The 20,210-nt window shown below is 35.8% G+C and overlaps 1 protein-coding gene across 1 annotated transcript in view; it reads right to left on the minus strand.

Moving 5' to 3' along the window:
* Positions 1-9,886: 9,886 nt before the first annotated feature.
* The window catches only part of LOC131166151 (phospholipase D gamma 1-like), a 51,724-nt gene continuing 41,400 nt past the window's right edge, over positions 9,887-20,210 (minus strand). The window contains exons 8-10 of the mRNA XM_058124464.1: positions 12,479-12,652; positions 11,635-11,832; positions 9,887-10,629 (exon numbers count right to left, since the gene is read on the minus strand). Of these exons, the coding sequence (XP_057980447.1) occupies positions 10,336-10,629; positions 11,635-11,832; positions 12,479-12,652 (666 nt within the window). The 3' untranslated portion in view covers positions 9,887-10,335. The remainder of the gene's footprint in view (positions 10,630-11,634; positions 11,833-12,478; positions 12,653-20,210) is intronic.

A 20,210-nucleotide genomic window follows, 5' to 3' on the forward strand; every position in this document is an offset into this window, starting at 1 on the left:
CATTCGTCAAGCCGAACGGCATAACGAAAAATTCATAATGGTCATACTGAGTTCGAAAGGCTATTTTCAATACATTCTCTGACTTCACCTTCAACTGGTGATACTCAGATTGTAGATCGATCTTAAAGAAGATCTGTGTGCCCTGTAGCTGGTCAACAGATCATTAATTTTGGGTAACGGGTATTTATTCTTTACTTTCACCTTGTTAATCTCTCTATAGTCGATGCACATCCTTATCGGCCCATCCTTCTTCTGTACAAATAATATCGGTGCTCCCCAGGGTGAAACACTCGATCGAATGTATCCCTTATCTAGTAGCTCCCACAGCTGCTCCTTCAATTCCCTCAGTTCTGGTGGAGCCATACGATATGGAGCTTTCGATATTAGCGTCATCCCTGGTGTCAACTCTAAAGCGAACTCCACCTCACTATCAGGAGGCAGTCTCGGCAAGTTCTCTAGAAACACATCTGGGAACTCGCTTACTACGGGAATCTCCTCTAGCTTAAGTTCTTTTTTAGGTGTTTCTTTCACACAAGCCAGGTACCCCTAGCATCCCTCCAGAAGTAACCTCCTAACCTAAATAGTTGAAAAAAATCGTGGTGCATAATGCACACACGACCCTATGAACTTGAATTCCTACTCCCCAGAAGGCCTGGATACTACCTCTCTTATATGGCAATCGATGCTGGCATAACTGGTTGATAACCAGTCCATCCCTAGAATGATATTGAAGTCATGCATATCAAACACAATTAAACTGATTGGTAATACTCTCCCCTGAATCTCTACTGGAAAATCCCGAATCACCTTACTACATACGACTACTGACCTTGAAGAAAATTGTTTAGAATCTTAGTACCCTACATATCTGCTACAACTATAATATTATAAGACTCATTTCAATGAATTAACGTTCCTGCTAACGACATACTCTGCTAACTTGATACTCTCATTCTAGTTCAAGTTCGCCCCTCCACTCGAAAATAAAATCGTCAATGGATTGCGGTGATTTTCTGAGCTCGTCGACTGATCTAGAAAAACACATAAGTCCATCAATGAATTTCTGTCTCTAGGCCTACTAAGCAAAACTCGAAAGTCTTATCCTCATCTTATACTCTGGTAAAGTCTAGTCTGCAGAACCTAACAACCTAAGCTCTGAACATTTCCATAACCAAGCAATGTGAATCTCATCACACTTCCGGCTAATTAATGCTCTGATACCAATTGTAATGCCCCGACCCTCTAGGTGGGCCCAAAGTGCTACTCTACATACGTATCATACATATCTCTAATACTATACATATACTACCCACCCAAATAAGGGAAATCGGGTGTTTCATACTGATTTTCATATTCATGCACAACGGTAAACATAAACATACATACATTTTCTAATAAAACTTACTAGAGTTTCTAACTGTTTCCTCACATACATCCATACATACTAAAACATAATATGCTATCATAAACCCAAAAAGGTAACTTGGCCAAAGCCCAGTGCATATACAAGAACTTACATAAACTATCAAAACACTATACCCAAAATCCCTCTAGCAGTCTAGGAACAGTTTCCTGTAGGACCTGAAATAAGATTTGTATATTAGGGTGAGACACTTCTTAGTAGGGTAGATCATATTACACAGTGTGTGACTACATGAGTTTATTCTAGTAGAAAACAATTATACATTTAAATCATTCTCAATCCTGTAATATAGAAGATATATATACAATTCCTACAAAAGATAGTTCGGCGCATTACAAGTGAGAGTTCCTGAGATTAGGGTAAGGTACAAGCCCATACACTGTACAATCCCTCTGCTTGGTACTCGTCATTGTGACTTTGCCCATTTTAGTTTCTAAATTATGTATATGCATATTGAACTCATCCCAATTTTTAAATATCATAACTATGCCATTTACTTCCCCCATGGCAAGGGTTGTGCAGTCTGTAGACCCTAACTAGCCCTAGTGGCCACCACACTAGTCACGTACTTTTTCTCCAGCCTGACTTGGCCTTCACTATCCCGATACGTTACCAATGGTCCATCGCACCAATCGACTACACATAGATACCCACCCTCAAGAATAACACGTGGTTGTACTGTATCTCTCTTTCTAGCAATGGTACCGTACTCTCTTAGTAACAAGCTTTCTAAGACGGTTCATATATCATACATACAATTTATAACATAAGTACCGTAACCTGTTTTCATTTCATAAAGCATTTAAGCAATTCCAGTATCTTTCACAACCCCATTCATTCATTCTTTCATTCTTTCATTCTTTCATTCTTTTTTGTATAAACCGGCACACAGAGCTCTCGATTTAATCCTGTACATTCATCTCTCGATAATTAACTGGCATCTCTTTTATACATTTTCTGATAGCAATTTGGAACTTCAGTTCCCATATCTCATACTCATATTTCTCAGTTCAGTATACTTACATTTAATATCTCATGTCACACTCATTTGGTTTAATATGCAAAAGTATAGTAAATGGTTCGCAAAATATCATTTAAATTGAAAATAAGGGTTTCAAGCATCTCCTACTTTAAGTTTAATATAAATAAAGGAGTTTTTAAAATATTGGAGACCATACCCCAAAACCCTAGTTTTTACCAGAATCGTAAAATTGGAAAAAAAAAAAAAAAACAATTCTACCCAATGAAATTTTCCAAATAAGCAGTCATATCATACATATAAACCTAAACTACAGTTCTACTGGTTTAGATTTTGAAAATAACTGATGTAAACAAATCCCCTCACCTATTTCCTGAAACAGACGAAAACCAAAACCCTAGCTTTTTGAATAGGCCGAACAATGAGATCCTACAAACTAGGGGAAGGGAGAGAGAACTGAGGAGCACTAACGAAGAGTTCCCGCGGCTATAGAGAGAGAAAATTGAAATCCCTAATTTTAGAGAGAGAGGAAGAGAGAGAGTTGAGAGTTATATAAAAAATATATAACTTAACTCTTAAGTAACTATAAATATCTCCTCCAAGATATTTATGTATAAATATCTAAAAATATCTTCTCTAAGATATTTATTATTAAAATTATTTATTTATTATTTTATTGTATTATATATATATATTTTCGGGTTACTACATGTATAATACCTAGGAAAGAATTAAACTTGACTTAAAGTCCAGGAAATGCATATTCTTGGGTTATGCTGACAGAGTCGAGGGGTATTGCCTCTGGGATCCCATTGCCCGCAAGTTCGTAGTCAACAGGGATGTGATATTTGCAGAAAATCAACTGCAAATTGACAAAAATTCAAAGAAGACTACTAAAGTTCAAATGGAAGATAAGTTAGATTCTTCTAAAACAACACCAGAGCGCGAGGAGCAAGAACCGAATGAGGCTAATGACATGGGAGCCTGACATTAAAAACGTAAGATCAAGAAACCATCATGGCACTTAGATCAAACTTTTTGAGTCTGATCCCTGATTTGACGTTGACAAAGCACTCATATCTTATGTGTGGTTTTAAGTGCGTGAACAGGTATAAAATTTAGAATACACATAAGGGGGTGGGAATGGAAGCCAAGGAAGGACTTAAAGCACACTCATTTTGGCATATTCCATAAAAGAGAGGAAGAGCAAAAAGAATGAAGACAATTTTATTTTTATTGTAAATGCATTTTAGTATTCATATTTGGTTTGTAATAATGCATGCTAGATGCATGATATAGATGATAAGTTCAGAGAACCATAGACTGATCGCAGGGAATCAATGACCGTAAACAGACCCTAAGGACCAACACCTTTCATAGAAAAAATTTTTCTTAATAACTAATTGGTTACACTATTCATATAGTGGCTATGCTATTCATATGATGGTTGCATTATTCATACAGTGGCTACTTATTGAAAAAGGAGGCTTACAAGCCCCAATAAATAGGGAAGTGGTGGAGAAAGAAAAAAAAAATCATCCCAAACATCTCCAACTCCAACTTTAAAGAGAGAGAAATCAAGTATTCTCTTACAAAGTGTTCCTTGTTGTCGCCTATTTTTAGTTTCTCCTATTTTATAGAGAAATTTGTATACTTTTAATTCAAGAGAAAATTATCATTGTTCTCCTCTTATAATTAGAGAGAAGTTGTAACATCCTTTTACACAATGGATTCTTTCTAATCTTACTCATAATTTTTTCCTGAATTTGTTAGTGGGTTTTCCACGTAATTTTTTTTGTCAAATTTCTACCTCTTTCATTTGGTGCGTGGCATATACTACAATTGATTTGTGATTGTTTTTCCCCATTGTTTCATTCAAAAAAAAAAAAAAAAACTGAGAAAGAAACAAAAAATTATTGGCTTACGTGGAGATTGTTAAAATTCAGTCCGTAGTATACCAATAAGAATGATTTAATTCAGTCCATTGATTTACAATAACTTCCAAATTTGATGCAACATTGCCAATGTTTCATTTGCATTCATGATTTAAACCCAAACTATAAAATATAAACCTAAAATAGGCATAGCAACATTGCCAAAGCATTTTCAAATTTATCTGTAATATAAAATTATATTAAAATTTATCTAAATTTACCAAATTTAAATTCAAAATCTGAAATTCATGCTTTCAAACACACCATTAACTAACAATTATAGTTCTATTCATTATTGTAATTATTATTTCAAATCTCTTCATATCTTCAACCGTTGTTCCCACTACAAGCTTTTCCTTCAATTACTTAACAATGGCATTTCTTTTTCTTCTTTGATTTCGTTAGGTGTCCAGGGAAGGCACTGGTGGCGATACAGGGTACTCAGACTATTCCCATGCCCACGCAACAAGGCCCCTCTCACTGCGCAGGGATAAATGCAGGATTTGCTCGCTGGGACAGAAATCGAATCCGGGACTTAAACCAGCAAGTGGCCCATCCCGAGCCCGCTTGCCCGGGGGCTTAACAATGGCATTCCTTGTGTTGGGGAAGGGGAGGCATGGAGGTGATGACCAAAACGTCCTGGTCAACTCCAAGTAAAATAATCAATTGCTTAAAAAAATCAAAAGTAAAATTTGCAATCAATAACTAAAATCAGTCATACCGACACAAAGAGAATACAAATATTAGCATAGAAAACCTTTTAGGTTCTGTTTGGACTTCCGGAATTATTTGTAGGAATCGGAATTTCAATTCCTGGAAATCATGGGAATCAGATTCCTAAATTAGGTAAGATATATATTACATGATTTTAGTTCGGAATCGTTGCTCCATTCCACAAGAGAGTTGGGATTTCTTTCCTATTTTTCTCCTCCAACAATGCATTCATCTCCTTCCCCTTCTTCGCTCTTTCCTGCTGCTCTATTTTCCGGTGACTGGCTTTGACGCAAATTCCCTTCACTACTCCAAGTATTCTCATCAATTATTAATATTCTTCTTCTTCTTCCTTCTTCCATGAAAAAAGAATTCGTTGAAAAAATCTCAATTCAACTAACAGAAGGAAGCACTGCTGCAATTATTTCCGGCGAAGCAGCAACCGGCCATTCAATATGTTTAAAGATTTATTAAACAGATTGGATATCACTGTTAGTTAAAAATTCATCCATTCATAAATTTTCTTCTTTGAAGGCCATTTTTTTTTTTTTTTTTTCTATGCAAAGGAAAATAGTGGCTGCTATCTTGATTTCCTGCTACTTTCCGCTCCCACCATTTCTGGCCATTATTTTTTTCCAGACATATAATTGCATTATTTTAGTAAAAGCACATTTAAAAAATTATTTAATTATTCAAATTTAAAATGTTATATTGTAATCATGGGATGGAAATATTAATCCGTGCGCAGAAGATGGCACGTCTTGATGTATCTTTGAGAAAAGAAGACAAATGCATGCAGATTGCATTCTTTGCATCAGTAATGTTTGTCTTCATGCTATATATCATGTGGTATTTTCTTTAATATATTGTTTGTTTTTTTCTTATTCAAGGTTCTTATTGCTTGGTCGATGCTGGATATACTCATGGAGAGGGATTCCTTGCCCCCCCATATAAAAGGCGATGTCATCATCTCAATGAGTGGGGAGTTGGGCACAAACCTCAAAGTGCAGAAGAATACTTTAATATGAAACATTCCCAAGCAAGAAATGTGATTGAAAGATGCTTTGGGGTTGATGGAGTATTCTTAGAAGCCCTTTATACTTTCCAATTAAAACTCAATGCCACATTTTAATGACACGCGCTCTGTTACATAATCTGATTAGGAGAGAAATGCCCAGGGACATTATAGAGAACCCATATGTGATGTTGTAGAAGATGGCATTGAATTAAGAGGATGAAAATGGTGAAGTCATTTATTACAATTGTTTCATCTACTGATCAATGGAGCAATTTTGGAAATACCTTAGCTCTAGCTCAACGAATGTTTGTTTAATTCTTGGAGAGTTGGATATAGCCAGTGATATCTTGAACTATATTTGCACTATGTTGATTTATTTTTGTCAAATTTGCTTGAACTTTGTATTATGTGTTTTTTAATTGTTTTACCCATAATGATTTCATAAATTGTTTACTCTGAATTTCATATTAATTTTACTACTTATTTTAAAGTGCTTATAATGATTAATTTAAAAATCATGGTAACATTTGGGATGGACATTGATGAAAATATACAATCTATTTGTGGTAAAGGAAAAAATAAACATCAGTGGACACATTCTAAGGATGGAGTTTTGGTTGATTGTTTGTTAGAGCTGTCCATAGATCCTCAATGGAAAGCAAACACTGGATTTAGTAATGGATATCTGGCACATGAGGAGGAGATGCTTGCACAAAAAATCCTTAACTGTGGCATGAAGGTCAGTCCTCATATAAAGTCAAGGGCGAAGATTTTTAAAGCAAAAATATCATGAAATATCTAAAATTTGAGTGGTTTTACATGGGATGACACAAAGAAGATGATTTTGTCTGAAAAAGGGGCTTATAATGAATGGTGCAAGGTAAGTTACAAATGGTACTTTTCAAAACTACTAAATAATTTAAATTGTTCAATATTTATTTTGTATGTGATATTTTTAAATGATATGAGCACAAAGAAGCTAGAGGATTGTATGGAGTTTCCTTTCCACAATTTGAGGATCTTGGAGAGGTATATGGAAAAGGTCGGGCAACCAGTGACTTTGTTGAAACATTTGAGGATGTTGTGGATAATATGGAAGAAGAAGACGCAACGAATCTTAACATTGCTGAAGATGATGTAGGATTCATGGTAAAGGTGAATCAAGTACCCAATCTCATCATTCATCTGCGATAACATCTAGTAACTTCAAAAAACATAAAAAAAGATGATGGAAATAGGCATAAGGATGGAAAGGGTTTAGAGTCTTCTAGTGACCCAATGCTAAAACAATTTGAGAATATGTCTGAAATTTTTGGGTCTTTTGTTCATGACATAGTGCCACATTTTGCTACTATGGCTAGAGTAATAACGCATGAAAATGAAATAGCTGGTAGAAGAATTGTTTAAATTAGAAGGATTAACTGGAATAGATCATAGTAAAGCTTCAATGCTTTGATCTCTTCCCAATCATCTTAAGCGATAATATACTATTGGACTGATAGATCATAGTATTTGCAAAACTAGTGCTAGTCATTGGCTCATATATGGATTATATGAACTTGGATAATTTATGAAGAACTTATTACTTTAAATATTTTTATTGTTTTTAGAGAGTTATGAATTTAAACTACTAATATAGTTGTAGTCTTTTGGGTGTCTTATGTTTGGATTTATGGAGATGATGATGTTGTTCATGGTATTTTATTTTTAATATTTTTATTTTATTGTGACTTAGCCACTGCGTTTATGAAATTATTAAATTTCATTATATAAGTGAAAAAATTGTTTTAAATTAATTTTATATCACATATTTGTACCTATTGATCGTAATTGTTGCATATATATATATATATATATACGACAATTGCAAATCTTAAATAGACAAATAATTCTGAACATGGATTTATTCAATTGATAGTTGAAGAAGACCATGGTGGTAACGTAATACAAAATTAGACTTTCAATCATGTATCTTAGATAAATATTAAAGTATGTTAACCCACAAATAAATAAATTAAGATTAATTGCATTTGTTTAAATTTCAAATTGTTGGAAACACTATAGGATGCTCTGATAGACAAACTATACAATATATATGGTATTTTTTAATTTATTACTTTTCATACTTTCTATTTAAAATTATAAAATTTTTATAACATTTAGTATTTTTAATTTTATTGCATTACATGTGAGCAACATTTTTTAAGAGACAAAATCTCTATTGTGATTTCTTTATGATTGTTTACTGTTTAAAAAATTAAAGAAATATTAATGTATGAAAATTATTCTTAAAAGAGCATTATTTTTTTTAAAAAAATAAAGATAAAATAGAAAAAGAAAATATTGATTCTGATTCTTGTAACTGAGTATTCTAAATAAGAACATTAGATTTTGATTTCGATTCTTCATCAAACCAAACATAAAACTAGAACAATCATTCGGATTCCAATTCCAAGTGCATTTTGATTCTGATTCTAATACCAATTCCAGTTGCGAACCAAATGGGCCCTTAGTGTAAAGGAAAAACAATTGCAAGACCGAAGTTTGCTTGTAATTTTTCACTATATCATAATAGTAGGTTATATAGTTCTAATCTAGGTGAAATTGGAGGCATATATTAACTACAATCATCAATAATTATAAATTTTTGGTATGCAAAGTAATACGAGTCTTCACTTATACGGTGGAATCAAACTTTGATGAGAAATCTCACCCAAACATATAAATTGCTATCCAAGCGACAAAACCAAAGCTACTAGGCTCCAAATAACAATCAAACTGGCTCGAATGTACAAGGATGAGTTATGAAAAAGTCTTCAAATTTTCAATTTAATTGCATTCAAAGTCAACATTTGATTGTCAAGATCAAACTGACAGCATAAACACCTTGAATCCTGAAGTTTATTTTCTTCCTACCCTTTCTTCTTGAAGTTAACTTGTTTGCAATTGTTTTAGTTTCTCTAAAGATGACCATTTAACTTCCAAAGAAAGCTCTAACAAACTAGTTAAATATATAACTCCATTCCAAGACGATAATTGGGCTACCAGCAAGCCGATTTTTCTTGAACATTGATCGAAACATACAAGTGGACCTTTTCATACATGAGAGAAATCCAACACCTTCGTAGTTCTCTTTTTAACGTTGCACCTCTTTTCTAGACTAATACTCAACTTCGCATGCGTCCTCAATCTATATTTTTGCTATGCACATTGTGTCCATAATTTTCCACGTTTCTTTATCATAGTATTTTAATAGAGACGTCATGTATTTTCAGTCTATTTGACGTTCTAACACGAGAGGTGATTCATCTCTTACGCCATATTCCTTTTCATTTGTCTCAAGATTCAAGCGAAAGCTTCCCCCAACATTGACACCCAAGTTCTAATCATAAAAATGCTCCTAGGATAAAGAGAGAAATGAAAAAGTAATTAAGTCATTCATGCTATAACAGAATAAAATAAGAGTTTCTCTTAAACAAAATTGGATATTGTGAATCAATACTGCACCCTAATCCCAGTACGAGGAATTATGGAAACTCCTACAGACCTAAACAATATCATGATATAGCGCTCAGACATTTGATCAGATATCTTGAAATCAGCCGAAACTAAACGGTTTTTCAAGATCCCAAACACCTAAGGGCTAATAATTTCACCTCAAGAAGATTGGAGAACATTGTTCTCTATGACCCAACAAAAAACAAAACACAGCTTTGAACCTCATAAGAGAAGGTTTTTTCTGGGTAGTGAGACCTCCCCAACGGGAGCATTGAACTCGGGTACTGGTCAGCAGACTTTGAACCTTAATTAAGACAAAAAGGTTAAGAGAAAAGGTTAAATGGCACCCCCAATTGGGGGAGCACTTTTGGCTGCACCGTGAGTATAATAATCATAAGAAATTTCAAACAAAAGAAATAATTACAAACAATACATATCCCGAAAAAATGACTTCACAAAGTAAAAGGACCTCATCGCTTGTGATCCATGAACAAAGAGTAGAGTAATGGTAGGCCGCTGGCAGCCTCGGTCTGACACTGATATGCACTCATAAAATGACTGAAAATTGTAATAACTATACATAATTGCGGACTTCTGACATATATACTCAAAATCAACAATCCCCAACAGCTGAACTTGGCTCATCCTTTTGCTTCTTTTGGTTTTCTGCCTCTGTTCTGCGGGTATTATTTTGGGGGGAAGCGGAGGGTGGGGTGCTGCAGATGCTTGTTCTCGGTCTAGTGTATAATAGAAATGTGATATAATCTGAGAATCAGATGGTAAGATTCTCCTGAATGGCGACAAATGACCCCACTATATTTCCTCCCGCATCCAGGAAAGTTTCACAGCCGGGAAGCGGTCTAACTTTGCCCTTTCGATCAACTTCAACAGGGTATTTCAGGAGGTGGCCCCTCATTTCTGTTACCTCATTAGCTGCAAATTGTTTCCAATTCATCTCACCCAATGATCTTACCCTTCTCATACATTCAACCGTCTCGGGTTGTGAAAAGCAGTCCTCGATGACTCCAGTGTGCTCTGCCCACAGTGACATCCTGTATCCATAGATCTACCAAAACAAAAAAGAGAACATATGCATATGCAGCTAGTCATGTACTGAACCTTAAGCTAGGGGCGCCATGCTCTTTGAAAAATCAACAATATTATGTTTCCAAAAGCAATTAAAATGAGTTACATAATCAAGTAGGCCACTTCCAAAATGGGATCATGACTCCCCAACAAACCATCCTGGTCCCAAGGCCGCATTGAAATTTTAAGAGTAGAAAGAGGAGGAGCTTAATCAAATGACTGGATTACCCATCTGTAGTTCATGTAAAAATACGGTTTGTTTCATAGCAGAATCAAGAAGAAACTAGGAACTGAAGAATGGATGTCTAGCAACAATTTTAAGGAATGATGGAGACACTTCTTTTTGTTATCATTATGAGGGCAACAAAAAATTTATTTCCATGACACCGCCTTTTTTAATAATGACACTGTCAAAAAAGAAAAAATGAGCAAGATTCAAAATGCTCAGGGAAAAATAGATTGACCCCATTTTCACAGGACATCTAAATACTCTTCAGCATTATCTACACAAGTACATGAGAAACAAAAACAATCACTTGGCGGCTTAGCTGCTTTGAAAGCCATGTGGAAATGAAACCATTCCGTTAAGACTTTAATTGAATTCTGTAGCAATATATGCAATTATAAATTCTTTTGCTACTACATTGGCAGCAAATGTTGTCTGCAAAAATGAAAAAGATGTCTAAATGGCTTTCCTCAAAGACCTATATGAAATGAGCATTGTTCTCTCTCATGACCCAACGGCAAGTAACAGGCTTCCAAATATGCTCATTTACAATGTTTTTTGACCTCAAGCAACAACACTCAAGCAGTTGCAATATTTTTTTCATAATGAATTTTCAAAAATTAACATTTTCTTACAATAATGTTTCAAATAACGTTGTTGATACCAAGGAGCTGGGACTGATTTTATTTCCCTGACCACCTCAGCAATCTTAAATGATCATCACAATTCAAGAGAAAACATTATCTGGTCAACAATTACCTGGCCATGTGGATTAGATAATTTTCTTGCCCAAGTGTGAAATGGTTGGTAGGCTCCCATTGCAATCTCAGTGTCTCGAGTGCCCTCCATGGACCGCTGGTTGATGTTTGCAGATCCCAATATTACATATTCATCATCCACTATCATGCCTTTTGAATGAACATAAATCATGAAGCGCCGGTTTTTTCGACTCTGTGCCTGGTAATGTCAGTGTACAGCATATTTATAAAAAATATTCATGACAAAAAGCGTATAAGCGAGCACCTATAGGAGAACTGCGTGGCAAAATTTTGGGGGTTGCGGAAAGGTTCGTGCGTATTGAAAGAGAAAACACAATCAGGTTGGTCAACTTGTATGCTAAATAAATTGGTCACTTCCAGAAGTGAAGATGGTTGTAGCACATGCGATGCATGTTTGAGATGCAAATTCTACTCTAATCTAAAGGATCTTATAAACTTGTACGCTAAATTATCTTATAACAGTATAGAAAAAAAATGACTACTAATTTCTTGAAAGAGAGAGATAGAGTTGGGGCATGGCAAAGTTGAGAGGGTTGTTGAGATATAAGGGAACTGTGAGGAACAGAATACAAGATGCCCTCATGCTTAAACGAGTTAAGGTAAGGAGTGCATGACTATGAAGCCAACAACATGATTTTTAAATACCTTTAAATAGGAAGCAGTTAATACAATAGAACCTGAAATTTTCTCTTTAATAAAAATAGATTAGGGAGCTAAAATTGCTCATCACACACATAACTTAAGACAGTTCAAAAGAGATCTCCATTTTGCAGCTGCCAAGCAAATGGCTAAACATAACGTTAACATGGTGGATAGAAAATTACCTGAGGAGTTTTTGGAGTAGCGCTTCCAACATTTGAAGTATCAATCCAATCTACAGCTTCACGATTACCAAGGCAGAAGAAGTTCAAATAATCTTGTGGTGCAAATGCATCCTCAAGCCCAACCTCCACTAAAGCCTTGTAAATTGTCTCATACATCATTTGCATTGTTTTGTGCTGCAGCAATCAACAAAAGCTCCATGTTATCAAAATGGTGAAATGAACTGGTACACTGTTGAATCATATACAGATTGATGAGGTGCCCTACAGCAATTAAATAAAGACTGCATCTTCTTTATAAATTTGAAGATTTCAAACTACAATTTGATATATTAAATAAGTGAAGTGCGATTCCTTAACATCTTGGCATTTCCTCCTACCAAAGTGAGGATGGCATGCAAAGCTCTCTCTATAGGGGGAAAAACTGGAGACATATAACGCCCAATGCTGTGAACACTAATCAAGGTCTTAAATTTTAAGGCTTTAAAAGTACAGGAATTTGGATGTTGATGCTAATTTTGATTTCAATTTCTATAAATTGATGGAAATTTCCAGTAACGCATGGACTTCTCTAATGAAACTTTGAAACTATTAAGAGACATAATAATGCACAATTTTGAACTAAAATATTATAAATAAAATACATCAAGGACAAGCATGCGGTATACGAGGTGCAATAACTGTAATATAGTAACCCTATTCAATTAATTTCAATGAAATTCATAAATTAATTAATATTATTTATGACACAAATACATATAATTTAGAAATAAATGTTCAAAAAAATATTATAACTAATATATAAAATTTATAAGCTATTTATATCTTTCTTGTAATGACGTTTAGCTTCAATTTTTTTTTTTTTTTTTTTAATGAAAAACATAAACTAAGACAGATAGTTCAAAATTTCAATTGGGTTTTGAATCTCAAAAATCTGAATTTCAAGGAAATTTCGTTAATAGTTAAAAATTTCAACAAAATTCTCTTAAAGTTTGAGATCTTGATAAATTTGGGTGATTCATGGAAAATTAAATGGGGATTTTGTTAACTCAAAAATCAAAATTAACAACCATTTCTACTTTAAGACTGTCTCGCCAATCGAGTAGGGACCAAGGTGAGGTTGGGAATTGGCTATTCGCATTAATGAGGACTACCTAGAGCTTCCCTTAGGAGTTGGGAGCCCCATGGACAGCATTGTGAAATATTATGTCACATCACTCTAAGAGGTTGAGATGTGCATCCAGTAAGTCCCATATTTTTCCACCATCTTGTGCCAGGTTGTACCCATTCTGCTATCAAAGGGACCACTGGATTTTCACAAGCTTTTCTTGCAGTATGTCATCCTTTGGAGGGCATTCACAAGAGGTGTGCAAGGGTTGGGTGAGTAGGTTTTACAGCAAGACCCTAATGCTGGATGTGAAAATTTTAGTACCTGGAACCTATCCCATGAAAGGTGGACACTAGAATCGAACTTGTCAGTTCCTGTAAATGCAGATTAGTTCCACGTTCCCTGTATTAGAACCTGTTAAGAATATGTATTGGAATCTGTAGAGAGCCTCTCTTAAAATTTAAAATTCCCATAGAATCAAAATATAATTGATATGCCCATTAATAAAACCTATGTAGACACACACGCATGCTATAGGCTTATAGCATACACTTCTCATTAACTGATGAATGGTTCTCTGTCTTCAGTTTTAGTTCTTTAAGATTTTGATTTTGACAAGCTTTTTAGATACATGAGAAAAAATTTGTTACAAATAATATTTTGTAAAAGCTTAGAATCAAAAATTCATTTGGTTTAGCTATTTTTCATTAATTTCATCTTACAAGATGACTTGGGTTCAAGCTTTCCAACCAACATAATTTCTAACAAACTACATGATGACTTGCTGGATCAATTTTGGTTTCACAACCAGCTTGCTAGGTCAGTGACAAGTTTTTTGGTGGATTGAAACCTAGAATCAGGAACTGAGCCTAATAGCCTATACATATGGATTCTCAAAAACTGGAACTAGAGCCTATCTGAGCAAGTATTGGAACCAACGTGTGGGTTCTAATCAGTTCCAAGTTCTTCACAAAACAGTCGCTCACCCCTGGCTTTGGCCTTGGAAGTTTAACAGCATATATGCTTACTTGAGGATTGCGCTGTGGGAGCTAGAATGGCCCTCACCCTATGTTTGGGAGCATGGAATTGGAGCTTTGGATTTGAGCGTGCATGGATTCGGATAATACGTAATACAAAATTGTATTGACTTCTTCTAAATTCACACAAATCCAAATCCAAGCCCTAAAATCCATGCTTACAAACACTACGTCAATGTTTGTTGGATGCGAGAACGTCACCTTGACCGTTCAGGATATGCTTCCTAAGAAACCATTCCAGTCAGGATAAGTTTACTCGAGGAAGAGCTCGAATGAACATGGAAGGACATTATGGATGTGCTGCCAATGTAATATCAAAGCGAACAAGGGCAATGGTTATCCATATGTCCACGGAAATATGTAAACTTGTGACACCATGTGATATAGGACAGAAGTAGGAATTCAGAGATCAGAGAGAGAGAGAGTTAGAAAGACGAGGAGGAGAAGAGAAAGAGAAGAAGAAGAGGGAAGAAGAGGGAAGAAAAGGCTGACGGGCAGCACAGAACAGAGAACATAGAAGAAATTAGAGACAGAATAGAGAGCAGAAATAGAGCAGCAAATTAGAAGAGTAGAGAAGACCAGGAGAAGAACAAAGAAGAGAGGCGGAAGAAAAAGGAAGAGAGTACACGAGAGAGGGAAACTGAACTGGATTCGAATTTGATAACCGCTAATTGTTCCATACAATAGATAATCACACTATTCATACACCCAGTACTACAAACAACACACCTAATCACAAAATAACCCAACTAATATAGAAAATTACAACATAACCCCAAAGTACTTAAAATACACAAAATAACCATAAATTAACTAAAATTCTAAAATGTCTACATTTACTAATTTAAAACAAAAGCCTTGATTTCTAAATCTTCACAGAGTATTGTTGCTTAGAATAATTCACAAGTGATCCTCCATCAAACTCCCCTTGTTAGAGAAAACTCAACCTCAACTTTTACAATGGTTCAACAATAGGGAATGTGCACCAGTGAACCATTCAACTTGTAATTTCACACTGTTCATTTTCAACTCAGATGCAAACATCAACAACAAATTATTGCAACTCTCAAGGTTCTCAATCCTGATCATGGTCTTAAATTTCCATGAAATTGTCGAAATTTCCATTGAAATTTCCGATTTCCGTCACCCTCGAAATCGAAATGGCTGTCAATTTCCATCTTGCATAATTTCCGTCGAAATCTCAACAAATCATCCAAAATTTATCGAAACCTCGAAATTTTAGCGAAATTTGTCGAAATTTTAACTACACAATGAAATTTCATCAAAATTCAAACGAGAGATTCAAGAGTGAAGTGAAATTTCTCTTTTAATTTATATTATTGAAACAAAAGGTTACCACAAGTGCTTTTGAAATTATATGAAAAAATAAACTTATAGTAACATTTTATTTAACCATTCCATGTCCAAATTATCAATATTTGTATAATAAATAATATTTAAATGAATTATGAATTTCATTTGCATTAACTGAATCTGTTTAATGTACATTATCTTACAAACATACACATACTATTTTACAACTTTTCCACCTTGTACAAAATATAGATGTATTTAATTTGTAATATATTAGTCTTAAAACTTATATTATTATATTTGTTAACCATTTCTAAAGTTTCACAAAGAATTCCATGCCTTACTACTAGTCTCTGTTATTTTTTCAAATCGAAATCGAAATTTCCGTTCTTTTGGAGCTTCGAAATTTGAGTCGAAATCGAAATTTAAGACCTTGATCCTGATAAAGTCGATAGAAGTATCACTTGGAAGATAAATCAATGCTTGGGGTCTACATGTCAGAAGGTTCTCCCAAGATTCACAATTTCATCCTCTGAAAAGCACTTGTTTTGAATTGAATTCCCAATTTTAACATTGAATTTTTGTTGCGGCATGCACTGCCATTGAGGCTCCCCCAGCAATGGTCTTCTGGATGGTAGTAGATCGAAGGCTGGTGAATCGATTGGTGGCAATGGCATGTCAAGAAAACAATTGCAAGTGTGAGATTTTGAAGGGTAGTTGGCTGGGAAAGCTTCAGTTGGCAGGTGGGCCTTTACCTGTGATTGGGCATTGATGAATTTTCAAGGGATGGAGTTTCTGGGGGTTCTATTTTTAATGGTGAGTGAGGTTGTTAAACAATGTCTGGTAAATGGTGTTTGAACTCAGGGGCACGACTGTAATTTCTGTAGAAGTTACAGATGAGCAATTTGAGGCTTTTCCTGCAGTTCCTAACCCTTGAGTGATTGATATGACTTGTATTTATGCACAATACTCACAATTATGGAAATTGAATCAAAATAACTGTTACTTGTAGAATCTAGGACAACAATGGCAGTGCTCGTATGCAGCTTAGATGACAGCGAGCTGTATGCTTTGGCTATGGCATGGTAATCGGGGTTGGGCTCTGATGCCAAATTGACGTACAGAATTTGAGATAAATGGAGAGATAATTGAGAGAATTATTGAAGAGAGAAGAAATAAGAAGGTAAAAAGAGGAGGAGAAAAAGAATAGAGAATTATGGGAGAGCGAAGAAAGAAGGCTGATGGGAAGCAGAGGACAGAAGAACTCAGAAAACAGAGCAGGAATAGAAAGCAGAACAGAGAGGGAGAGAGAGAGAGAGAGAAGACAGAACAGAACAGAGAGGGAGAAGGAGAAGGAAGAAGGGAGAAGGAGAACTGTATGAGAGAGAGAGAGAGAGAGAGAGGGAAAACCAGTCAGGAAATATGATTCAAATCTGACAACTGCATATTATCTTGCACTCCACCTTACAGTTTGCTTCTTACACTTCCAAGCCACCAAGTTGCCACCAACAGACCCATTATCTGGTGTAATAGATTTTGTGTCAAAAGGTGATCCAGCCTAATTTGCATGTGTAACCCTCAACATGACGATGACCCAATTTTGTTAAAAGAGACCTCTCCCAGCCAGGTGCACCCTTGAGATATCTTAGGATACGAATAGCATTCCAATATCTTACTTGAGGAGAGTCAAGGACTGAGTTAGAATAGCAACCAGTTTGAATAGAGTCAAGGGACTACTTAGAACATTGGCTGCAAAGGAGATATCTAAGCATAACTCAACCTTTCCATTAACTCTCCAGTCTCCATGATGTGGGGATAATATTGGGTTTTATGATTATTTAGGGTTTTAAATATTTTCAAGGATTTTTATGCTTAAATACTTTACAAATACATGTTCATCTAATTTTTAGGGATTTGATAGTATGTTTTATTGATATTAATTCCTAAAGAAGGGGCGCAATGGTAAAGTTGTCGTTGTGTGACTTGGAGTGACGGGTTTGAAGCATGGAAAGAGCCTCTTGCAAAAATGCAATGTAAGGCTGCGTACTATAGACCCATTGTGGTCCACCCCTTCCCTAGACCCCGCATATGCAGGAGCTTTGTGCACCAGGCTGCCTTTCTTCTTTTTTTTTTTCTCTTACTTATTTAGCATTAGGAGAAGCCTGCATAAAGGGTTGATGTGTAACCGTGACAGGTAGATTGGAATATTGAGCATTAGTTTCCTGGTGCTTTTTTCTAATCAATCCGGCATCAACTTGGGATCAGAGCCTCATTTCGATTCCCCATCACAGATTACTATTCAAAGTCACCAGCCACCCTCTGCCTTCCAGCATCCCAGCCCTACTTCCATCATTCTCCTCAGCCATGGACACAAGTTTTCTCCAATGATCACAGCCCCACCATCAGCAACACAAAACCCTACCCATTCATCATCCATAAACAAATTCCTCACCAAAACCCTAGCTGACCCCTAAGCTTCACTAATCAACACAAAAAGGGCAAACTGGTGCACAAAGCTCCCGTGAATGTGGGGTTCAGGGAAGGGGTGGACCACAATGGATTTATATTATGCAGCCTTACGTTTTTGGCTGTTTCCACACCTTGAACCTGTGACGTCACATGACAACAACTCTTCCATTGTGCCAAGGCTCCCCCTCTTAACCAATGAACACATAAAAACCCTAATTCCTCTTCTTCGAATAGCTACATTGGAAAACTAATCTCTAAAAAACCCATCACATTACAAAGAACTTGCAGCATTGTGGGAAAGAAAAAAAGAACATGTTGTAGATGTTGGCCACTCCCAGAACTGATCAGAGGTAGCAGAGAGCAAATAGAAGGAAAAAAACCAGCTACTGCTACATCACCATCTTTTTCCTTGATTAAAAAGCCCAGCCAGTAGACCGCTCGAATCTCCTTTTCCTTCAATCATAAAGCAACAATCAGAGCACCAGAGTCTTTGAAACTTCAACAATAACAGTCACAGCACTGCAAGTTGCCTGCTGTACACCTTGCAGATTCATGACTACCATCTTTCATATGCATGTGCTATTGAATTGTAAGAACTTCCCAAATCCCAAACCCATGCAAGGCCCCATCCTCTTGTTTTCTCTTCTCTAAACCTTATTCCCTTCTTGCAAAGAACAACAAAGCTCAGGCATAACTGTATGAGCATGACTAACTTCTTTATAATCCGATTTACGTGTCAAACCTGAACCCAACCTATTGACTAGCCTAACTCATGCTGCACACGAATCTGGACAGATCCAGCTTTAACACCATTTGAACCAGTTCAGTTTTTGGAGGAGAAAAAACAAAAGAAAAATACAGAGAAAAAGAAAAAAGAAAAAAAGACCATGGTGACCGACGACAAATCCAAGTTTCTTTAGCCAAATGTGGCCATATTGAAGTTCGGGAAAGGTATTCATGACCGTTGTAGAATGGCTTACTAAAAGGGCAGCCCGGTGCACAAAAATATTGCATTAAGGAAATCGTGGACATGAAGTAAACTGACACAGTCGACCTAATATCGTTAAAGGTCACAACATGGTTGACCAAAACAAATTAATTGTTGAAGAAGAGTAGAGGCATGTGGAGATGCATAGTGAGCCTATGTCAAAACTAAAGCAGCAACCTGCGATTAGTTGTATTAACAATAGGATCCAAGGGCATAAAGGATGTTCCATAATTGACATATGCTCAAAGAATCCATAGAGAAACTTGAGGAGGTGGAAATTGCAGACATTAAGCATCCATGGAGGGTAATTTTGTTGGGTCTAAGGCTGAAGATATGAGTGGCATTGCTTATGTGGAATTTATCATTTGCAATAAGTTTTGTTAACCTTTTTGAGTCCGATCCCTATTTTGATAATGACAAAGCACAAGTTTCTCATGTGTGTGCCTAGTACTTGGACAGGTTCATAATTCAGATCACACACATGGAAAAGGATAAATGGATGCCAAGTGGAACTTAAAGCGTATATTGTCTGGCGTATTCCATGAAGATTTAAAGAGAAAAGAAGAAGAAGACATATTTGTTTGTAATTGCATTTAGTATGAGTTGTAATAATGCATGCTCTATATGATATGGTGCTATGCTCAATAGCCGACCATAGACTGACCTTAGGGAACCAACACTTGCATGGAAAACCTTTTTCTATAATGCTAAAATCATACAAGGGTTTTTAATACATTTTTAAGGACAAAAATGGGCTAAAATAATGATTTTCAAAGGGCCTAGTCGACTGGCCTTGCAGCCCCAGTCGGCCGGCCAGGA

This window comes from Malania oleifera, chromosome 10, assembly GCF_029873635.1.
Source record: "Malania oleifera isolate guangnan ecotype guangnan chromosome 10, ASM2987363v1, whole genome shotgun sequence".
NCBI lineage: Eukaryota > Viridiplantae > Streptophyta > Magnoliopsida > Santalales > Ximeniaceae > Malania > Malania oleifera.